The following is a 23586-nucleotide window of genomic DNA, read 5'->3' on the forward strand; positions in this document are numbered from 1 at the left end:
TTTTATAAATAAATAATGTTTCGGCTCTAGTATATGCACGTGTTTGTCATATTTGCTTGCTGACCCACTTCTCTTCACATCAACTTTATATCAGGGTATCCTGCGCACCCCTGACACCATCCGCCGGTTCCAGAGCGTCCCGGCCCAGCCTGGTCAGACATCCCCACTGCTGCAGTATTTCGGAATCCTGCTGGACCAGGGTCAACTCAACAAGTTTGAGTCTCTGGAGCTGTGCAGACCTGTCCTTCAGCAGGGCCGCAAACAACTGCTGGAGAAATGGCTGAAGGAGGACAAGGTATGTGGAGGAGGTCACAGGGGAGATGGGTTATCTCCACACACACCCACAAGAGCCCCTTCCTCTGTACGCATGTGTTTGTGTGAGAGGCGCAGGGAACAGAGTGTGCTCTTCACATGTTTTGTTTGTTTTTTTTTTCACAAAAAGAAAGAATGCCTCCATATTTTTGTGACAAAGAAGGGGTCTGTGTGAAAACAGACTGTGTTGATTGTGAGAATGACTGTATGTGCATGTGTGTGTCTGTTATCTAAGATGTTTGCTTTAGATGTGATGTCATGTGTTTGTTATGTGGGGCGAGGGGTGTTTGGGTTCTTTCCTTCTGGAGCACAGAAGAGGAAAGTCTTGGGATATTTTTCCAGCTTGTTTTTTACAATCCACACTCAAAATAACTAAAAATGTTCTTTCTCATAGTCTCAACAAGTAACATCTCTCGGTTTATTGATTGTACTGACGTGATTTGTTGTTTCACGACCGTGATTTATTTGAGAGTTGAGGACCATGATCCTTTGCTTATTCCTGAAATACATTTGAATTAAATAAATACACACAAAGAACACTATACCAAATAAAGATTTCCTTGCATTCAATGCAGCCTTACAGTTAAACCGTACACACCACTGTTTAAAAATTTGGGGTCGGTAAAATTTTTTTAAAAGGAAGTTAATGCATTTTATTCACCAAGGACGCATTAAATTGACCCGAAAAGACTTTAGAATGTTGCAAATGATTTATATTTGAAATGCTGTGCTTTTGAACTGCCCATTCAGCAAGTGATATAAAAACTGTATCACAGTTTTCACAAAAATATTAAGCAACACAACTATTTTCAATGCTGATAATAATAAAAAATGTTGCTGGAGAAGCAAATCAGCATATTAAACACTGAAGACTGGACTAATGATGCTGAAAATTCAGCTTTGCCATCACAGGAATAAATTACATTTTAAAATATATCAAAATGTATATACTAATATAATATATATATATACAGAACCTATGTTTTTACTGTATTTTTAACGCTAAAATCTTACCAACCCCAAATTCCTAAACAGAAGTGTATGCTAAACAAGAACCAATATTTTATTTCTTATATAGAGCACCTTTATTAATGAATGCATATTTCTCACATTCACATTGTCATATAATCTAGCAATCATTAAATGTCAGAAGTGTTAAAAACATAAAATATACACCATAGGTTAATTTCATTCTGACATAACTGAAAAAGGATTCACTGTTCAGTAAGTTTAGAAACAACTTTTGAATGAATGACTAAGCGAGTTGAACACGCTAAATAATGAGTTTTGTGTTATTCATAAAAATGAATCGGTTCATAAGAATCAAATGCAGGTGAACCGAACACTGCACTCTAAAAGTGTGCTTTTGATGTGTTTTTAACCTTTATTGTGAAATTGTGTCTTCAGCTTGAATGCTCAGAGGAGTTGGGTGACCTGGTGAAGTCTGTGGACCCCACTCTTGCTCTCAGCGTTTATCTGAGGGCCAACGTGCCCAACAAAGTCATTCAGTGTTTCGCAGAAACCGGCCAGTTCCCCAAGATCGTCCTGTACGCCAAAAAGGTATGATGACCGATCAGATTTAAAGCTAAATTTGGGCTTGAATTAAAGCGGTTTGAAAACACTACTTTGTTGGTCATAGGTGGGCTACACTCCAGACTGGATCTTCCTGCTGAGGAATGTGATGCGGATCAGTCCGGATCAGGGTCTGCAGTTTGCTCAGATGCTTGTTCAGGATGAGGAACCTCTGGCTGACATCACACAGGTCAGGAATGAAGGAGGAGAGGAGATGAAAGTGAATTGGGAGGTTGAGAAGAAAGGAACGAAAGGAGAATTTGAAATGATTTAGAGAGAAACTATGTGACCTCCCTTTTTGTTATGACTGAGTTCATTAAATTGTGTTTTTTCTCCCAGATCGTTGATGTGTTTATGGAGTACAACCTGGTCCAGCAGTGCACGTCCTTCCTTTTGGATGCTCTGAAAAACAACCGCCCATCAGAAGGACCACTGCAGACCCGTCTCCTGGAGATGAACCTGATGCATGCGCCGCAGGTACACGATGCAGAAAAATAGCATCTTGACACACTTATAGTCAGACTCTTTCCAAGCAAAATGGTTTCTTGCAGGTTGCGGACGCCATCCTAGGAAACCAGATGTTCACGAACTACGATCGTGCCCATATTGCCCAGCTGTGTGAGAAGGCGGGGCTTCTGCAGAGAGCTCTGGAGCACTATACTGACCTGTACGACATCAAACGAGCTGTCGTACACACGCACCTGCTCAACCCGGAGGTAGTGTTGACTTCTCTTACCTTTTTATTCAGGCCGAATTGAATCTTCATTTTGCTTTGTTAATGTCTGCAGTGGCTGGTGAACTACTTTGGCTCTCTGTCAGTGGAGGACTCTGTGGAGTGTCTGAGAGCCATGCTATCTGCTAACATCAGGCAGAACCTTCAGATCTGTGTCCAGGTGGCTTCCAAGTATCACGAGCAGCTGTCTACCCAGTCCCTCACGGAGCTTTTCGAGTCTTTCAAGAGTTTTGAGGGTAAGAACGTCCTTTTATTCCTTCTGTTTTATTATCTGGTGTAACAGGAAAGTTCAACAACTTACGAGCGTGTCAACAGTCATGGAAAACCTGGAAATGTCACACAAGATCAATATAAGACTTAATTGGAGTTTATGAAATTATTCTTTTATTATTCTTCTATAAATTCTATAAATTATTCTTCTGTTGTGCCTAAAGGAATAGTTCTCCCAGAAATGATCTTATTGACTCACCCTCAAGCCATCCTCGGTGTATACGACTTTCTTTCAGCTGAACACAATCTGATGTCTATTAAATAAGCTCTTCCCAACTTTGTAATGGCATTGAATAGTGCATCTGCAGTTTTTGAAGCTCCAAAAAGCTCAATTCATCCATCATAAATGTAACAAAATACCTTATTAATACCAAAATATCGCAAATTCTCCATCGTGACTTTAAAGCACTGCTCCTATAGCAATGCACATTATTTGCCCGTTGTGCGCTTGTCATGCTAAATGCATTTTGGGGCTAATTTTGAAAGCAAAAACAAGACCTTTTGAGTCGGTTTGTTTAAAATGTTGATTGCTCAAATTGGTTGGTGAAGGATATCTAAAAAAATAATCAGAAACAACTGTAAGGTTCATAAAGTTCATTCAAAAGCAATACTCAACATTTTTTCCTGCAAATATGAATCCACCTAGAGTTTACATTGCCCATGTAGTTTAATTTGATACATCTGGCTGGCCTAACACTTCTGTTGCAGAAAATCACTCTTAAAAGACTTGGAACTTGTATCTAAACACTCGTGGTCACTCTGCTGGTTGGCTTTCATAGTGCAGACACAATTTGACTGGTATCTTGGCCGTATAATGTCTCTGTTCTGTGTGTGAAGCAGCATGTAGCCTTCCGTTCTGGGCTAAGTAGGACAAAAGGTTTGGCAATAAGCAGGCAGCAGCACAGGGCCTGCGGCCACCCACAATCCCTCAGGCTTTTTAAATGACAGCAAGAGTAAGAGTGCTTTTGACAAGAAGCTAGATTTTAATGGAAATGCAATGCTCATGCAAATGTAGCGGTCTGATCGGTAATTTAAAGGGTCTGTGCACCCTGTCATCATTTACTCGCCCTCGTGTCGTTCCAAACCCGTTTGACTTTCCTCTGTGGAATATAAAGTATTTTATAAGGACAATAAAAATATCACACACAAAATGCATATACACAATGTGTAAAAAAAAAAAATCAAACCGCAACCAGAAGTCTGTCCAGGAAAAGTCAAGCGTCATTTATTGTTCTGTGCTGGATGCAGGTCTGTTCTACTTCCTTGGCTCAATTGTGAACTTCAGCCAGGACCCAGAGGTGCATTTCAAGTACATCCAGGCCGCATGCAAGACGGGCCAAATCAAAGAGGTGGAGCGGATCTGTCGGGAAAGCAACTGCTACGACCCTGAACGTGTCAAGAACTTTCTCAAGGTACTGCCAAGACTTTGTCAGTAAAGCCTGTCTAATAATGTTCCATTGCCGACCGCAAAAAACACATTATATTCTCTAGTTTCTCATCTGCTAAAACTCTTTCCATCTTTGTCCCTCATTACATTTCCTGTTTTGTTCTCTTCTACTGATCTGTCTTTTATCATTTACGTGCAAGTCATTTGCAATTTTAGATGCAAGTGGACAAAGTGAACTTTTTTTTTTTATTAATGTGTTTGATCTGGCATTTTATGGTAAAGTAATGTTGTATTGTATTAACCGCATTTGTGGCATAAAGTCAATTACCACAGAATTAAACAAATTGTGGTTACAGTAAGAGCATATAATGCAAATATTATTAAAGTAAATTATTAGATACATAATTTTTAAATCAAGCCACAAGATTTAAACCTTAATGATTAAAAATGACGCTCTCTCAATAGCATTTGTGGAATAATGTTAATTAACATAAAATAACACTTTTATTTGTTAAAATTAGAGAACTAACAATGAAAAATTCTTCTAAAACATTTATTAATCTTAATGTCTACATTTACTAGTTAACATTAGATAATGAACTAACATGAACAAACAATGAACAACTAGTAAATTCTGTAAAAAAAAAAATATTGATTAAGCCTTATAATAAGCTTAACTAATGCATTAACTTATGTTAACAAATTAAACCTTGTTGTATACTGATACCATAATGTTAAATCATCCCGGTTATAATATTTTTATACTAATTTAATTATTAATTAATTATACTTTATATTTTTTTTTCCTATAATTTTTTTTTATTATTGTACAGACAAGATAAGTAATAATTCAGTATTGTGAATAATTCAGTAAATTGTTTCAACAAAAATACAAGATTTTTGCTTCTAAGCTCTTGATTTATTTTACTATGACTGTGAAAATAAAATAAAGTGAAATTAATATTACAAAATATAAGTTAAAATAAAAATGAATTATAAGGATGATTTGAAATTATTCTGTGTTAATCAGCATTATGCCACAAATGCTGTTGAGAAAAGCTTAATTTAATTTGGATTTAGTGTATTGTTTTAATGGGGGGATCCAATACAGCAGCCATGTTCCTGTAGTTTTCTAGTTTTAGGGAGATGATCTCACTATTTAATCCTCACGGTGGCTGTTGTTATCTCCTGTGCTTTACCCTGTACTTTTTGGATGGTCAGGACTTGTATAAGGTAAATTCATCCTAAGACTCCTTTTACTTTATTCCCTTCTCTTTTCTTTTATCATCCCTTCTTTTCTCCCAACGGTCAGTTGAAGGATTAATACTGGGATTGGTGTGTGCAATGCACATACAGGGAGGTTTCGTAAAGCATTGACTGCTGGGAACAACTCTCTCTCGGCCTGAGCTTGATGATCGTAGCGAGTGACCGGGCTGAGATTGAGCTTGTGGTTTTGTGGTAGTGTGTTGATGTGTGTTTGACTGTGGTTGATTTGTGGTGAACATGTTCTGCAGAAATGGAAGCCTTGGGTCTTTTTCAGAATCTATTCCACCAGAGTCCGACTATATAAAGTTGACCTCACAGTCGGACTCTGGCGTGCCAGCTTCAGAGGGTGGATCTGGGATTTTTTGAGACTTACTTAAGTTTAAAACAGTCTCGTTTAAGGCTTCACTGCAAACGTTCAGCCTCTGTAAATGTTTGTAGACAAGCTTCATGTTTTGAAGGTTGTGGAGGTCGGTCTGTGGTGTTTCTGTGGAGTGAATTGTACAATCCCAGTTCATTAATCCTGTGTGTGTTGTAAACTGCACTGTGTGGCAGAAGAATGTACATGCTATAGCCAGCAGGGGGAGCAAAGCTGCCACATCAAAACCTGAGACGATTCAAGCCTTGTTTTCAGTTATAGACCTTCCTTTTTACCACTAACCTCTTAATTCTTGTCTTACCCTCTAAATGTTTTTATTGCTTAAACATTTTATTGTTTTATTATATATTTAAATTGTAAATTATTTTGTAGGTTTTTATAGAGCTATGTTTTTAATAAATATAACATTTTAAATTATGAACCATATGGTAGGTTTTTATAGAGTTAGTTTTTATAGCTGTAATATATATATATATATATATATATATACACACACATTTGTTAGAACTAGGCTTTTTTTTCTTCACTAAAATCTAATTTTACTTGGTAGGTTTTTGTAGAACTAATAATTTTTTTTAATTTTAGTATTTACTTTTTACAAATACAGTCAAATCTGTTTCATAAGCTTTGCCATCCATTTATATTTTGAAGTTATGTAAAATTGAGTCTTAAAGGATTAGTTCAGTTTAAAAAAAAATTGCTGATAATTTACTTAGCCCGATGTCATCCAAGATGTCCACGTCTTTCTTTCTTCAGTCAAAAAGAAATTAAGGAGTTTGATGAAAACATTCCAGGATTTTTCTCCATATAATGGACTTCATTGGGAACCAAACGGTTCAAGGTCCAAATGAGTGTTTCAGTGCAGCTTCAAAGGGCTTTAAACGACACCAGATGATGAATAAGCGTCTTATCTAGCGAAACGAGCGGCCATTTCAAAAATAAATAAAAAAGCTTAAGTTTTATAAGCTCAAATGCTCGCCTCGCCTTCGTTGAATGAACCAAATGACTCGAAAAATGATTCGTTCGTTTTGAGAAACGAGTTTGAACAGGAGAGTCATGAACGCGCATTCCAGAACAGAGCAAGGCGAGCATTTGTGCATGTAAAACTTAAACTTTTTATTTATTTTTGAAATGACCGATCGTTTCGCTAGATAAGACCCTTATTGTTATGTTATACCCTTATGTTATACTAATTTCTTATCGACTGAAGAAAGAAAGACGTGGACATCTTGGATGACATGGGGGTGAGTAAATTATCAGCAAATGTTTTTTTTTTCTTAACTCCTTTAAGCCGCGGTCACACTAGACTTTGAGTATGCGAGATTTCTTCAACGTCATATGACATCATGCTCTGCAGCATCTTATTTATAAACATGAATTCAACATATAATGAAAATTAATTAATACACTCAAAATGTAAAAAAATATAGAATCAACAAACAAAGTCAGGCCGTGAAGTATCGATCTTCTACTGGTCACACGTCTTCACGTGATGGCGATGCGAATTCGCAGACCAGAGTTCGCCAAGCTTGAACTTTCAATTGGAACGCAGTGAAATCGCATGAGCTTGCATTTCCAGTCTGACACATTTGCATGCGTTTGACTGGAAGTCAATGGAACGAAAAGTGCAGTGTGACCGCTCCTTTATACTAAATAATTAATGAAATGTTTTGCATTTCGTTCTATTGCTAAAAAGTCGCTCTTAAACTTCGCCTGGAGTTATTTGCAGATTTGACTGTATTACTGAACACATGCCTTTTGTCTGTCTGAATATCTGATGTTCTCTTATCGTTTCCCCATCGTGTTTGACTGACAGGAAGCTAAACTCACTGACCAGCTGCCTCTCATCATTGTGTGCGATCGTTTCGACTTTGTCCATGACCTGGTACTCTACCTGTACCGAAACAGCCTGCAGAAGTACATCGAAATCTACGTGCAGAAGGTAAGGAACCTTTAGTTACTCACGTAGCCTCTGTGGCCAAGCAATGAACAAAAATGAAATGATAATTTGTACATGTAGGTGAACCCAAGCCGTCTGCCTGTGGTGATTGGAGGGCTCCTCGATGTTGACTGCTCCGAGGACGTCATCAAGAACCTGATCCTGGTTGTGCGGGGCCAATTTTCCACCGACGAGCTGGTGGCGGAGGTTGAGAAGAGAAACCGGTATGAACAATATCGAATGTAAAGTTATCAAAACAAAGCAATTGAAATCATGATGCTAAGCTATCTTGGATTCAGAACTGTTCCAGGATGCTTCTGTTTATTTTTGGTGACGTTTAATCGTTTGTTTGTGTACAGCATAAGAGTTTCCAGATGAAATTTTGATTGCACAAGTAAACACAGAAAACAAACAGCAGTAGCTGTTCTGATTGTTTAACAATGGCGCTTACATTTGCAATATGGTGTTTGTAATCATTTTGTGAGGGCGAAAAATGACTTTTTCAGGATGTCTGGGGGAGAAAAACAATTATATGATGGCTTAAATGAGTTTCTTTTGCAGACTGAAGCTGCTGTTGCCTTGGCTGGAGTCTCGTATCCACGAGGGCTGTGAGGAGCCAGCTACCCACAATGCCCTGGCCAAGATCTATATTGACAGCAACAACAACCCAGAACGATTCCTGCGAGAGAACCCGTACTACGACAGCCGTGTGGTGGGGAAATACTGCGAGAAAAGAGACCCTCACTTGGCCTGTGTGGCCTATGAGAGAGGACAGTGCGACCAGGAGCTCATAAGCGTTAGTAATGCTCAACCATAAATACGTTTTGAGCCTGTTTATACCATTACATTTCAACCAAACAGCATGAAATCTAAACTGTGTATCTTTATGTTTTTCTACATAGGTCTGCAATGAGAACTCGCTGTTCAAGAGTTTGTCCCGGTACTTGGTGCGCCGCAGAGACCCGGAGCTCTGGGCCAGTGTGCTTCTGGAGACCAACCCCTTTAGGAGGCCTCTTATTGACCAGGTAAATGTATATGTGTTGCACTCATCTCTCACAATACATAAACATGGCCCTTACAGGAAATGGAAGTGCATGATTGTTATATTTTATTAATTTCACTTTTATATTGGGTGAAAAAGTCTATTTTAAATAGATCAAATTTGGGCTGTCAGTTAAACGCGTTATTAATGGTGTTAACGCAAGCCCATTTTAACGGCGTTAATTTTTTTATCGCGTGATTAATGGTCTTTTTGGCCTCTTTGTCATTTTTTTTCACATGCTTTTGCAAAAGGGCAATTTTGTTGCCCTTTTATTGATGGACAGTGTTACATTGTGTGAGAGATTATTTGCTCCGAGTGAGAATGTTAGAGTGAAATTGAACACGGTATGCCAATGTTGTTTTCAATAAAAAAATTAAAAAAAACACATTGCACAAAGCAAGCAATTAATCATGAGTTAACTATGACATTAATGCGTTTAATCGCAATTAAATATTTTAATCGTTTGAAAGCACTAGATCAAATTAATGTTGTCAACTTTTGCTGTATTGAATACATTGTATACATAATCACCATTCAACTCCTCCATCTACGATGAGTTTTTTTTTTTCCCCTCTAAGTTTGTTGCAATGCATTCTGGGATCCCTAAATGTAATTATGCTACCTTCTGTTTGTCTTTACTTTGGGAAGCGTAGTAAAAAAAAAAAACTCAACATTATTTCTGAAAGTAATGATGATAAAGATTCAGCTTAGCCGTCACAGGAATAAATTACATTTTAAAATATATTCAAATAAGTTATTTTAGATTGTAATATTACCAGTTTTACTGTTTTGTGACCTTGGTGAGCATAGGAGACTTTCAAAAACATTTAAAACGTATATTACCGACCATAAACTTAGTGTAGATAATGTTTTAGATGTGTTTTATACTCTGCACTTGTCATTAACTCGTATTAGAAGCTGATTCTCTTGTATGGTTTGGGAATGTGCTGGTGTTCAAGTTGTTATTTGTGTCTTTAGGTGGTGCAGACAGCCCTGTCAGAGACTCAGGACCCAGAGGAAGTGTCGGTCACAGTGAAGGCCTTCATGACTGCTGACCTGCCCAATGAACTCATTGAGCTGCTGGAAAAGATCGTCCTGGACAACTCGGTCTTCAGTGAACACAGGTGCATAAGCCCAAACATAAACAGCTGGAACAGGGCATTTTTGTGTATTTTCTGACTTGTACAGACATTCAATTTCTTGCCCAAACAGTCTTGCGCAACTTTTTAATTTAAATGAATATTAAATCCTTATATAATCCTCATCAATCATCATCTCTTTCCTAGAAACCTGCAGAACCTGCTCATCCTAACAGCCATCAAAGCAGACCGCACCCGCGTCATGGAATACATCAACCGCTTGGACAATTATGACGCCCCAGACATTGCTAACATTGCCATCAGCAGCGAGCTGTTTGAGGAGGCCTTTGCTATCTTTAAGAAGTTTGATGTCAACACCTCTGCGGTGCAGGTATATGGTTGAGCCATAATCAGTACATCTCTCAGCAGCCCTCGCCCTTCGCTTTCAAGTAGGCCTGCTAATGTGATTTATTGAATAGCAGATAAGTAAAGAGCTGATGTTTCCTGTCGTCCTCAGGTTCTGATTGAGCACATCAGTAATCTGGACCGGGCGTATGAGTTTGCGGAGCGCTGTAATGAACCTGCGGTGTGGAGTCAGCTGGCTAAGGCTCAGCTGCAAAAGGGTCTCGTCAAAGAGTCCATTGACTCCTACATTAAGGCTGATGACCCCTCGGCTTACATGGAGGTTGTTCAGGCTGCTGATCAGAGTGGTACGGCCTCTTCGTTTCTAGTCCTAGATGATAAATCATTTTGCTTATGGACTTTTTCCTTTGATTCTATATTCACATCTATTTTTCCTGGCTAAGGTAACTGGGAGGACCTGGTGAAGTTTTTGCAGATGGCCAGAAAGAAGGCCAGAGAGTCATACGTGGAGACAGAGCTGATCTTCGCATTGGCCAAAACCAACCGCCTTGCTGAACTGGAGGAGTTTATAAACGGACCCAATAATGCACACATCCAGCAGGTAATGTACAATTGCTTTTTTATGAATGGCTAATTAATTTAATGTGTAATAACAGTGTTATTACATATATTAATATTATTGGTTACACTTTATTTGAATGTGCCCTTGTTACACTGTAGGGTTAGGTTTATGTTTGGTGCTTGTTACACATTTTACATGTACTTACTATAGTAATAGTAAATTATGCATTATTATAAGGACACTAAAATAGTGTTACTGTATTTGTATACTATTATAATATTTGTTAATCATTTGAATTAGCTTTTATTTTTATTTTTCATTTTAGAATTCAGTTTTGTTACTATCTCTCTCTCTCTCTCTCTCTCTCTATATATATATATATATATATATATATATATATATATGTATATATATATATTTATATATTTTCTATTTAATTTTTTTCTTCAGATTCGGTTATTTTAGTACGTCAACTTGAACTTATTTCAGTTAGTTGCCAGGGTAGCATTTCTAATCTGCATAAAGTTTTTTTCAATAGTTTTTCGAAATTTTACATTTTTTTGTTAAGATGATTGACCGAGCTTGTCTATTTTTTACCCAAGACATTTGAAGTTCATTTGTTTTTATTATCGCTCACAGGTTGGAGATCGCTGCTACGACGAGAAGATGTACGAGGCGGCCAAACTCTTGTACAATAATGTCTCCAATTTCGGCCGCTTGGCTTCTACACTGGTCCACTTGGGCGAGTATCAGGCCGCCGTGGACGGTGCCCGTAAGGCTAACAGCACTCGCACTTGGAAGGAGGTGTGCTTTGCTTGTGTGGATGGGAAGGAGTTCAGATTGGCTCAGATGTGTGGTCTTCACATCGTGGTCCATGCCGACGAACTAGAAGAGCTCATCAACTATTACCAGGCAAGTTTTGGTCCTACAAAAGAAAATTCTGCAACTAACAGAGCTGATCAAATTGAATGATATCGTTTTCAAATGCGCTCTACAGGACCGTGGCTACTTCGAGGAGCTGATCACCATGCTGGAGGCGGCGCTGGGGTTGGAGCGCGCTCACATGGGCATGTTCACAGAGCTGGCCATCCTCTACTCTAAATTCAAACCTCAGAAGATGAGGGAGCACCTGGAGCTCTTCTGGTCCAGAGTCAACATCCCCAAGGTACACAGCAGTGCAAACGATGATTGTTATTGCAGATGTTGGTTTGTAACACTCCTCTTTTAGTGTCCCTCACTCAGTTCTGTTAAACAGCAGGAGTTCATTGATTTCTTCTCCCATTATCCCCCTCCAGCTATAATTTAATTCAGCGTGTAATCAGATATTCTCTTGTGATCTTGGTGTCATCATCTGCCATGCACAGATGTTACAAAGTCTGTCTCGTTCATTTCTTGACATCTTTCTCTTTCAGGTCCTGAGGGCTGCAGAGCAGGCTCACCTGTGGGCGGAGCTTGTTTTCCTCTATGACAAGTATGAAGAGTTTGACAATGCCATCATCACCATGATGAGCCATCCCACAGATGCCTGGAAAGAGGGACAGTTTAAGGACATCATCACCAAGGTAAAGTTCAACTGCTTTCATAAATAGATGCATTCAATTAACTTCTTGAGTTCAAACTTTCCCAGTAATAATAACTAAAACTATTTTAACAGCTTTATATTTAGTAGTTAACTGAAATAAAGCTGAAAGAAAAGAAATATAAGCATTTAATTTATACATTTTTAATGGTGTAGTGGGGGGAAAAATGTTTTATACACTAGTGCTATTGCATTGAATAAATTACCAGCGTCAATAAAGGGTGTAAAAGATTTGGGGACAAAAAAAAGTTAAAAAAAAATAAAAATGAATTAAAGCTAAATAAATTAGAAAAACAAACAAACTAATAAAATGACAACAAATTTAAAGTTCAAATAAAAGCTAATTATTAAATACTATACTAGTATATAATAAATGCATTCAATAACAGTGACTGTGTTTCTTATGTTGTTTAGGTGGCCAACGTGGAACTGTACTACAAAGCAATCCAGTTTTATCTGGAGTTCAGACCCTTGTTACTGAACGACCTGCTCATAGTTCTTTCCCCAAGACTGGATCACTCACGAGCCGTCAACTTCTTCAGCAAGGTAAAGCAAGCAAGCACAAGGCCACCTTTTCCAACTTTAGCTAATTTCCCTCTTTAAGATCATGTAAAACGAGAGTTTTTCCATTTCTCCAGGTTAAGCAGCTTCCTCTTGTTAAGCCTTACCTGCGATCAGTACAAAACCACAACAACAAGTCTGTCAATGAAGCACTTAACAACCTCTTCATCTCTGAGGAAGACTATCAGGTACAAACAACACTTTCAAACAAAATAAAAAAACATTGAACCGTTAGTAGCTTATTGTTGTAGCTCATGTCCACCACCTCATCTGCTGACCTAACCCGTCCGCAGGCGCTCAGGACATCTATAGATGCATACGATAACTTCGACAACATCTCGCTGGCCCAGCGTCTGGAGAAGCACGAGCTGATTGAGTTCAGGAGAATCGCTGCTTACCTCTTCAAAGGCAACAACAGATGGAAGCAGAGCGTGGAGCTGTGCAAGAAAGACAAACTCTACAAGGTGAGGCGGACGACAGGGTTGTTATCTCAGTTATGCTGTTTGTAAATGTGTTGCTAATCTGATTTGTTGTTCTACCCAGGATGCCATGCAGTATGCATCCGAGTCGAAGGACATCGAGCTGGCCGAGGAGCTTCTGCAGTGGTTCCTTCAGGAGGATAAGAAGGAGTGTTTCGCCGCCTGCCTCTTTACCTGCTACGACCTGCTCAGGCCTGACGTGGTGCTGGAGACGGCGTGGAGGCACAACATCATGGACTTTTCCATGCCTTACTTCATCCAGGTGATGAGGGAATACCTCAGCAAGGTAAGGACAGGCTTCTACTCTAAAACAGGGTATAAATGTGTGGAGGACTACAAGTGCCACTTAAAGGAGTAGTTCACTTTTAAAAAAAAAAACTTTTGCTGATAATTTACTCACCCCCATGTCATCCAAGATGTCCATGTCTTTCTTTCTTCAGTTGAAAAGAAATTATGGTTTTTGATGAAAACATTCTAGGATTTTCTCCATATAATGGACTTCAGTGGGAACCAAACGGTTCAAAAGGTCCAAACGACACCAGACGATGAATAAAGGTCTTATCTAGGACCCTTTGAGTAATGACTCGAAAAAAGATTTGTTCATTTTGATGAACGAGTTCGAACAGGAGAGTCACGAACACTCACAGAACAGAGCAAGGCAACTATTTGAGCTTATAAAACTTAAACTTTTTTATTTATTTTTTAAATGAGCGATCGTTTCGCTTGATCAGACCCTTATTCATCGTCTGGTGTCGTTTGAAGCCCTTTGAAGCTGCACTGAAACTCTCATTTGGACCTTAAACTGTTTGGTTCCCATTGAAGTCTATTATATGGAGAAAATCCTGGAATGATTTCATCAAAAACCTTAATTTCTTTTCGACTGAAGAAAGAAAGACATGGACATATTGGATGACATGGGGGTGAGTAAATTATCAGCAAAAGTTTTTTTAAAAGGGAACTACTCCTTTAACTATAATGATCAATTCTTGTAAATAAATTTGACTAACATTTTAAAACACAAACAATTTTAAATATCTGTTTGTCATTTTGAAAAGTGATTTATTAACATTTACATGCAATAAATTATATAAGTATAATTATTAGCAGACATCAATTATCAACGTGTAAAAATGTGAATTATTTTTATTTTAATCTTAAACTCAAAAGAAACCTTTTTCACTTTGAAAGTAATTTATTAACATTTACATACTTTATATTAGTATAATTATTAAATATATATTATTTAAATGTATTATATAATTATTAATTTTAGGTTTTCATGTCCTTAAATATATATGTGCGGTATAAGTACCAAAAACCATCTCAATATTGTATTGTTACAGCTTCTTTCTCAGGAGCTCTGATAAGAACAGATTGATTTTGGCCTGTCTAATAAATATTCACGAGCCTCTCGACTGATTGGCCTGTTGTTTTCTGCGTGACGCACGATCAGGCCAACAATCTTGTAGATTTTTGATGAGTTATTCCTCAACAGAAATGAGCACACACAGACTAAAGACTTGTTTCTCTCATGTTTTTAGGTGGACAAGCTGGAGACCTGCGAGTCTTTGAGGAAAGAGGAGGAGCAGGCGACGGAAACTCAACCCATTGTTTATGGTAAAACAACGAAAGCACATTGCAATGGAAACTTTTTTTTTTTTTGCATTTATTTTTAATACATTTTCTCACTACCTCCCATTCCTCAGGCACACCTCAGCTCATGCTGACAGCAGGCCCCAGTGTGGCCGTCCCCCCGCAGCAGGCTTACGGCTACGGGTACACAGCAGCGCCTGGCTACCCACAGGCTCCTCAGGCCCAGCCAGGTTTCGGTTACGGCATGTAAGGACCTCCCTGTTTCCCGCTCGTCCCTCTTCCTGCTGCCGCTTGGTTCGGTCCAGCAATCCCCGTGGATTTCTCTCCCTCAGTCCTCCACCGGTCCGACTCTTACTTTGTGCTCACGAGGAGGGGGGATTTGAGCAAATGTTATTCTTTTACTTTACCTTTTTTTTTTTTTTTTTTTAAATGATCGTTTTTGTTTATTGTGTTTTCTTTATACCATCATGAAGGACTTTATTTCTATATTGTCAAAGATTTCATTGAGAATTATTATTTTTTTCACATTCCAAATATCTACTAGATTTAATTTCCTGTCAATTTTATCTGTCAACTTAAAGGGGGTGTCTACAATGAGGAGACTTGTGGGAGAAGCAAGTCAGTTTAATTAAAATAAGACAGAAAATCTGATTTGCACTCCGTAGTCAGAGGAAAAACAACTAATGTATCATTTTGATGTGTGTGAGCAGCTTGTTCAGTCTGTCTGCATTTAACTTGTATATTCCAGGAAAGAAAATAAAATCGAGGAAAATGACTACCGCCTCCACAAACAAACACTACTCAACACCAGTAATTCAATGCGGGTGTGTAGCGCTCGATAAATATATATATTAAAAAAAAAAAAGGTTGTTTTAAATGTATGAAGACGCATTCATACGGCAACTTCAAACTTTTTCTCTGACCTATGCAGGTTTTCCATATGAAAAACAAACTTTTGTTGTGCAGTATCGTGCTCATTGTGTGGGACCATCTGTTTGAGGAGGGGTAATGATTAAAATATATATATAAATATATATGCGGCTCTTCACACCTGTGTGTATTTTACTAACCTTACCTCTCTGTGCTGCAGTGTGTGTGTGCGTATGCTATTGTTGTGATGTTTAGGTCACTGTAAGGCAGCGACGTGAGACTTGAAAGCCAGTTTATCCTGCCAGTTATTCCGAAACTCAATTTACCCTTTATTTGTACAGAAGAGAACTCACAAATGGTCATTTGGTTTAAGAAAGATTTAAACTCCCTGTGTGTCCTGTGCTCAGTTTTCACTGAGTTGAGATTAATCGTACATAGACGCGTAAATTGTAGAGATCTGATTGTGCACAGAGAATGAGACCCCCCCTTCTTTCCCCCCTCCAGATTACCATATAAATAAAGGCTTCTTGTTCATCAAGAAAAATATGGTCTAACCACAGTTTCATGTGCCATGGTTTTTTTGTTTTTGCAATTCCTCCCCCTTCATACTCACTGGACAGTTTGATTCAGACATGCATAACATAAATGAAGCTTTAAAGTGGGAATTCAATTCATGGCTTGATCACACATGTAAATAAAAATGTTAATACGTCTGATTTAATAAGCAGCCAGTTTGTCAAAAATCCAGTGTTTTAAATCGAAATCCCCGCAGGTCATATTAGCATTGTGCAAGTGAAAAAGGAATGGGTAATTTTTGCACCAAAGTTTAACAAACAAAAGTCCTTTATTCCATTGGGTATGAGGGGGGTGATTAATATGATAAAAAATGAGATTCCCACATAACTAATTTTCTGTACATAAACTTATGACAAAACAAATGTACTCATATGTTCAATGATGGAATGGGTAAACTGTTTACTTAAAATAAATGGTTAAACCTATAAATCAATGTGTCATTTTAACCCTTTTAAGTGAAGTTCTCCACTCAATCTGATCATATAAATACTATTATGTCTCAGAACTGCCCCAATTTTGATCTAATCTAATCTTGAACAGTGTTATTCAGTATAGTTTCAAGTGTCCTGTCACTTTGTCAACAAGATCAGCCGGTCCAGGTCCCACGCCAAGGACTGTCCGAGACCCCGGTGCAATTTGGGTTCTTCCAGCATCTTGGATTAAACTGACGGGAAGTCCAACCTCTTTGGCGTGGGTCAGCAGCTCCAGCAGACAGTCCTCGTCTGGAGCCTTGACCACCACTTTGGGCTGGCCGCAGTACTCCCACTGTTTCAGGAGCTCTGGGTTCCTGCGCTGGACCTGCTTGTAGGCGGACACAGCAGCGTGAGAGCACTGTGCCGCCGCTTTACCTTTGCCCATCTTCAGATCAGTTCGGACCACCAGGATCATTTTGAACTCTCCGCTCTCGCCCATCACACTGGCCTCGCTGCCAGCAGCGGCGCCGTTTCCTAAAGCCGCCATCATGCTGCGGGACGATCTGCCAAAACGCCCACTGAGGTGCCATCCGAGGCAGAGCCCACAGCCCACACCTGCCAGTAAACCCAGAGCGACAGGCCCATACAGAGAATCCATCATCATACCTGAGGAAATAAAGTGATTAGCGGTGTTGGGGACGTGATGAAATTACTGTACTGATTACTCTCTCTCATTAAAAGCATAACTTTCTAAATCCCATATCAAGCCTGATCAGTTGAACAATACAAGGACAGACAGGAAACTGCTTAACCCTTACACCAAATTATCATGGTAACCATTTTAGGGTTAATGTTACTAGGTAAAGCAGTTATTAACCAATGGCATATACAATTACTTTAAAAGACAGATCGATTTTTTTTTAGCTGTTAGCCATTTTAAGGTTATAAAATGCACAGAATCAATACAATTCATGGCTGATCATATTATAAATAATTCTAATACTAAGACACATCTGACGTAATAAGAAGCTAGTATGACATCAGTATGAATCGATTATATTAGCATTAAGGTGCAATTGAAAAAGCACAAAGAGTATATAAATGATACTATATGAGAGAGATTCTGAAAACAGAGTAAGGAAAATCAATTGGAGTTTTTGTTTAGTAACAATAACTGTTGAGGCATTTTAGAAGAAACTATTGTAACGATAGTAATTCTGATAAAATATTTGTTATAACACCCACTGAATCAAATTAACATTAATATTTAGTGTTTCTAATATTCTATAACACAAATAAATCCCTGTGTACAAGTCAATGTCTCTAGCTAATGCCATTCGTCCATGGCAAATCATGCTGGCAATCTAGTCGGCTGGAATCATGTATTTAAAAAGTGTTAATTTAAACGAGTTCTAAATTTAACTAACAAGTGTTGTTGAACCTATTCAGAAAATTTTTATTTAAGACCACTTGAAATCTGGACTCACCAGCAATAAAATGATTCAGCAACCTGAAGTTTCCAGCAAACTACACGGGCCGCTTCTTTCAAGCCGACGCGTATTGATGACGTCACGAGTTGGAATTTAAAGAAACCGCGGAAAGCCGAGAAATATTCAGTCAGGTTTGTATAATGTGTATTTTATCATTATTCATGAAAATTATAATGCGGGAACCTTAGTTCCACACACCTTTTTCAGGGACCTTTGATTTTAGAACGGAAATAGTTCATAATTTTACTGACTAGGCTAAATGTGTAAAAAAAAAACAACAACAAAAATTTAGTCTTTAAATAGACTGACTGTTATGCCACTGGCCTATTTATTGCTTGTGATATCTCACTAGACTAGGGTATCGGTAGGTGCACAAATACTCATCCTTCAAGTGAGTTTGTCACATGCAATCTTTCCAACTAAAGGATTAACAGTTAGTTCCCAAAAATGAACAGTATCCCATAATTTAACTTTATTGCCTTGATGCTTATTTATGCCAATGAAATTTGACATTTGTAAGAGTGATTATGTCACAAAATCTTGGAACCTGCCTACCTAGACAGCATTTTTGAGCATCATGGGTTAGCTATATAGGCCATTTAAAGGCAGGTGGATGCTGTAACAGCCGTACTCCCACAATTGGGTCCCAATCTCTCATCCGGGTACTTTCTTTTGAACCCTAGAGGCCCAACCTAATTTAAGACAGTGTAAAGAAGCTTTGAAACCAGACACGTTTGTGGCCTAGCCTCTGTAGCATTGGGAGAGCAGGTGTGCTTAGTATTGTGTAAGACATTATGAACAAAATGTTCTTGATTCTGACATTTAAGATCGTCTTATACACCTGCTGGCTCTTTTTGTTGTTGTTTATCCAGGTTGCTATTCATCTGCATGGTTTGACACCAGCTGTGAAGGTTATCCATCCTGGGTAAAGGCACCATGTGAAATCTGTAATTTTAAAGAATCCAAAACTGAATACAATTACAAATGCGCATTACATTATGTTAGGCATGCATTTAAGCAGGGAATTTGTAGGATGGGTCTGTTTTTTTTGTGTGTTTTGTGTTGAAATTTGAGAAGCGAGTACTGAATGTTTGTGACAGACAAAAGAAGGAGGTGTGAAAAGATCTGGTCCAAGAAGAAAACCAGCATCAAGCGTTTTCACAGCAAGGTGCAGTACCTTCCGCTGTGATGGCAATACAAACTTATTGTTTGAGTGATGTCAGCACCCTGCAGTACTTGAGTTATTTTCAGTGCTTTTGTGGTGGGCCTCAGGGTTTTTTGTGTGGTTGGTAACTGAAATGAGAGTCTTTATATAGACTGTCATGCCACTGGCCTATTTAGTGCTTGTGATATCTCACTAGACTAGGGTATCGGTAGGTGCACAAATACTCATCCTTCATGTGAGTTTGTCACATGCAATCTTTCAAACTTAAAGGATTAGTTCCCAAAAATGAAAATTATCCCATAATTTACTTACCCCCAAGCCATCTGTGTATATGACTTCTTTCAGCGAAAGACAATCAGATTTATATATATAAAAAATATCCTGGCTCTTCCAAGGTTTATACTGGGAGTGAATGTTGTCTTGGATTTTGAATCCCAAAAAAAGCGCATCAATTCGTCATGAAAGTAATCGGGTTAATAAAGGCCTTCTGAAGCGATGTGTTTTTGTAAGAAAAATCCATAACTTTATAAACTATAATCACTGGACTTAAGTCACAGGATGGCAGATTATTCATTTTTAGGTGAACTGTCATTTATATGATAAGGATGGGATGTTTAGGTTCCAGATTAAAAAAAAAAAATTAAATAAACTGGCATTTGTTGTTTTTTTAGCTTGGGTTGCACTCTTTACTTGGCATCCATGATGATTCTGGAGGTGCAGATGGTTGTGTCACTGGGTCATGCACAGGTCTGATTGGGTTACAGTAATTTGCAAAACACAGAAAAGAAACTCGGCCACCAAAATGATCAGAGAAAGAAAAGAGAGAACAGACAAGACTGTGAATGCAGATACTTCCCTGTTCTGCCTTTCTCTGTGTGGGCCTAAAGACATTTTAAATATTGTGATTTTCTGTCCCTCAGGTGCATGAATGCCTATAATGAGATGTCTGAAAATGGGACAGAGTTAAAGATTCATTGAAGAAGAGTGGGACTGTGGGACCAACATAATCAGAGCTCTGGAAAGACAGGTCAGCCTTGCAGGCTTTCTTCTAATGCACTCATTGACCTCACTATAACAGAAATGTGCACAATTTTCCTTTTATAATGCAACATTTTCTGGACAATAGAATAGACAATGTCGGTACATAAACAATTAATGGAGCATAATCTATAATAAAAGCATTAAATTATTATCTAAAAACTAGCAAGGCAACTACATAAGTAGTAAATGATACTGTGGGCAAGATTGTGCTGGATAATTATACAAATAACATATAACACATCTAATCTATCTATCGCTCGTTAATGAAAGAAGGATCATGCTAAGTTGCATTTATTTGATTATTAGAATATAAATTAAAAATAAAATTTTAATTTATTTTAAAATGTCATGGAAAAGCTGAATTTTCAGCATCATTTCTCCAGTCTTCAGTGTCGATTGTTCAGAAATCATTATAATATGCTGATTTAGTGCTCAAGGAACATTTCTTATTAGTATCAATGTTGAAAACTGCTTGATATTTTTGTAGAGACACGCGATACATTTTTTCAGGATTTCTTTGATTAATAGAAAGTTCAAAAAGAACAGCATTTTTTTGCAATAGAATAGTATGTATTGTCACTTTTGAATGGTAGAAGCAGTAGAAACCATGGATACCTCCTGCTGCAGTAAATCCTGCTACGGACATTTATGTTGATGAAGTTGTTCAAGAGGTCAAAAAAAAACCAAATATATATATATATATATATATATATATATATACAGTATATATGAATTAGATAAAAAAACGTGATTCTTTCTGCCTCCAAAAGATTTAAGAATAACCATTAACAGTGTCATTTACATCTTAAAGGCACATCTTAATCCAATAAAAACACTTGCAAGGTTCTCGCAAATTAAGAATGACATCTAACTGTAAGTCAGAGTCTTTGCCAATATGGTCTGGGTTTATTAAAACCCCCTGACATTATTTTAATAGATTCGGTTTCAGTTCTGCAGAAGAGGCTTGAAAAAGCTTAGGTTAGAGTAAGGCTGCTCTTGCGAAACAGCCTCGGGTATGTAATACCAGTAGTTAAACACTTAGAACTAGGGGCCTCTGAGCGGTTTCCTCCCACACAGCTGAATGTGATAGAGTGTGTGCTCTACGTGCACTTCAAGAGGACATAATGTTCAAGTTCGCCACTTTAATGTTTACATAGTGCGATGAGCATGACATTTTTTTAAATATTGAATTATTTTTGCGTTAACTAATACAGAAAATGGCTTCTTTGAGCCCCACCGTCAAACTGACTGACTACTTTTTTGCTCAGGGGCTGATAATGTGCAGCTTTAATTGTGCTTTAACTGGCAAGTTTACATGGAAAAACCCATCTTTTTTCATACGAGAAACTCAAGTCGCCTCTCAGCATGTGTGGGAGCGTTTAATCTAAGCGAAATGCTCTGACTCGTAAGACTGACGTGGAAATGATTCTAATATGACTAAGTCTGACATTCCCGGACCAGGCGTCTGAGTTTGGCTTTTCCAAAACTGCAGCACCCAATTGACGCAAATGACTGCTGCAAAATAGGCCAACGGATGCTCCACTCCCCTGAGCAAGTTCCCATTTGTCCACAGCTCATTTTTAATATGAAAAGGGATAGTTATAGAGTGAAATAGTGCCAATGTTGGCCAACATTTTTCAAAAGTGATCATTGACTTTTGTTGGTAACCTACTGGAGTTAAAGGGATAGTTCAGCCAAAAATCATTGACTCACTCTCAAGTTGTTCCAAACCTGTATGATTTTTTTTGTTTTCTTGCTGAACACAAGAGATATTTTGGAGAATGTCAGTAACCAAACAGTTGACGGGCCCCATTGACTTTGCCAAAATGTGTACCGTGGTTACGGCCTTGTTTTCTCCTCTTTACTGCCGTCTCTCTTCAGGCAGCACATCAGAAGTTGAAGCTGAGCCTACTGTTATGTAACAATTATAAAATCTTTTTATCTATTTTTAGACTTCAATCTTGTCAAGTCTTTCAGAAACGAAGATGAGCTGGGTTCTTGGATGCACCGATTTGCTTTAAAACCCTAATTTATGATGCAGTTATTTGAAAGATTTTTATTTGTTTTCTTGTTTTTTTAGTTTGGTTGCGTAATGCCCTCTCTAGCTCAGCACAAAAACATGCCTTGACATCTCCATCTCTTCCACGTAAACTCTAATTATTGCTAAACCTGACACCAGTGATTTATGAAAGATGACTTTGCAGATTTTATATCATACTTGTATAAACAGTTTCTACCTGCATATGGCAAAACATCACACATAAAAAAATAAAACTATATGTTTTCAAATCTTTAAATGGATAAAAGCATCTTTTACTCACCCTTATGTTATTCATGTATTACTTCCTTTCTTCTGTTGAACACAAAAGAAGATATTCTAAAGAACTGTTTTGTCCATATAATGAAAGTCAGTGGGGTCCAAAACAATATTGTGTTCCACAGAAGAAAGTCACACGGGTTTGAAACAACAGGAGAGTAAGGAAATGATTACAGTGTTCATTTTTGGCTGGACCATCCCTTTAAATACAAATTCAGCAGCGGCCAAACACCTTAACCCAGCTGTGACCTTAAATCCAAACCAAATCTTCACCAAAATCCTACTGTGCATGCTGTGTTTAATCCTTTACATTTACAATAGCCATAAAAGCAAACCAGCACGCTGTAATGGCTTTGAAAGGTCTACATTTACAACTTAATGTCACATGAAGTGGGGAATGAGACCGTTTGGTTTTACTTTCCTGGAATTCCAGTGATCCAGATCTCTTGCCCTTTTCCAGAAACCCTTTAATACTTCCATAATATAAACCTGCAAGTTTCTCTAGAACTGCAAAACAACCTGCCCTCTTCACCAGCAGGAGATGGAGAGACCCAGAGGAACATTTTACTTGCTCTTTCATAGCCAATTACTGGATTCGTCT

The 23586-nt window shown here is 38.1% G+C and overlaps 2 protein-coding genes across 2 annotated transcripts in view; one reads left to right on the forward strand and one right to left on the reverse strand.

Moving 5' to 3' along the window:
* The window catches only part of cltca (clathrin, heavy chain a (Hc)), a 35412-nt gene extending 19524 nt beyond the window's left edge, over positions 1 to 15888 (forward strand). Inside the window, exons 8-31 of the mRNA XM_039677099.2 lie at positions 95 to 295; positions 1720 to 1872; positions 1952 to 2074; positions 2224 to 2361; positions 2436 to 2600; positions 2673 to 2853; positions 4136 to 4299; positions 7733 to 7858; positions 7937 to 8079; positions 8417 to 8651; positions 8758 to 8880; positions 9876 to 10021; positions 10184 to 10367; positions 10494 to 10686; positions 10783 to 10940; positions 11541 to 11813; positions 11899 to 12066; positions 12314 to 12463; positions 12895 to 13026; positions 13119 to 13229; positions 13335 to 13505; positions 13585 to 13806; positions 15062 to 15137; positions 15227 to 15888. Of these exons, the coding sequence (XP_039533033.1) occupies positions 95 to 295; positions 1720 to 1872; positions 1952 to 2074; positions 2224 to 2361; positions 2436 to 2600; positions 2673 to 2853; positions 4136 to 4299; positions 7733 to 7858; positions 7937 to 8079; positions 8417 to 8651; positions 8758 to 8880; positions 9876 to 10021; positions 10184 to 10367; positions 10494 to 10686; positions 10783 to 10940; positions 11541 to 11813; positions 11899 to 12066; positions 12314 to 12463; positions 12895 to 13026; positions 13119 to 13229; positions 13335 to 13505; positions 13585 to 13806; positions 15062 to 15137; positions 15227 to 15363 (3873 nt within the window). The 3' untranslated portion in view covers positions 15364 to 15888. The remainder of the gene's footprint in view (positions 1 to 94; positions 296 to 1719; positions 1873 to 1951; positions 2075 to 2223; positions 2362 to 2435; positions 2601 to 2672; positions 2854 to 4135; positions 4300 to 7732; positions 7859 to 7936; positions 8080 to 8416; positions 8652 to 8757; positions 8881 to 9875; positions 10022 to 10183; positions 10368 to 10493; positions 10687 to 10782; positions 10941 to 11540; positions 11814 to 11898; positions 12067 to 12313; positions 12464 to 12894; positions 13027 to 13118; positions 13230 to 13334; positions 13506 to 13584; positions 13807 to 15061; positions 15138 to 15226) is intronic.
* Positions 15889 to 16808: 920 nt separating this feature from the next.
* ptrh2 (peptidyl-tRNA hydrolase 2) lies at positions 16809 to 18596 on the reverse strand. The gene is made up of 2 exons (XM_039677101.2): positions 18460 to 18596; positions 16809 to 17638 (listed from the first exon to the last, which is right to left on the reverse strand). The coding sequence occupies exon 2, from the start codon at positions 17634 to 17636 to the stop codon at positions 17106 to 17108; it is 531 nt and encodes a 176-aa protein (XP_039533035.2). The 5' UTR covers positions 17637 to 17638; positions 18460 to 18596; the 3' UTR covers positions 16809 to 17105.
* Positions 18597 to 23586: the final 4990 nt, after the last annotated feature.

The sequence above is a fragment of the Pimephales promelas genome, chromosome 23 (assembly GCF_988280905.1).
Source record: "Pimephales promelas chromosome 23, fPimPro1.hap1.1, whole genome shotgun sequence".
Lineage (NCBI taxonomy): Eukaryota > Metazoa > Chordata > Actinopteri > Cypriniformes > Leuciscidae > Pimephales > Pimephales promelas.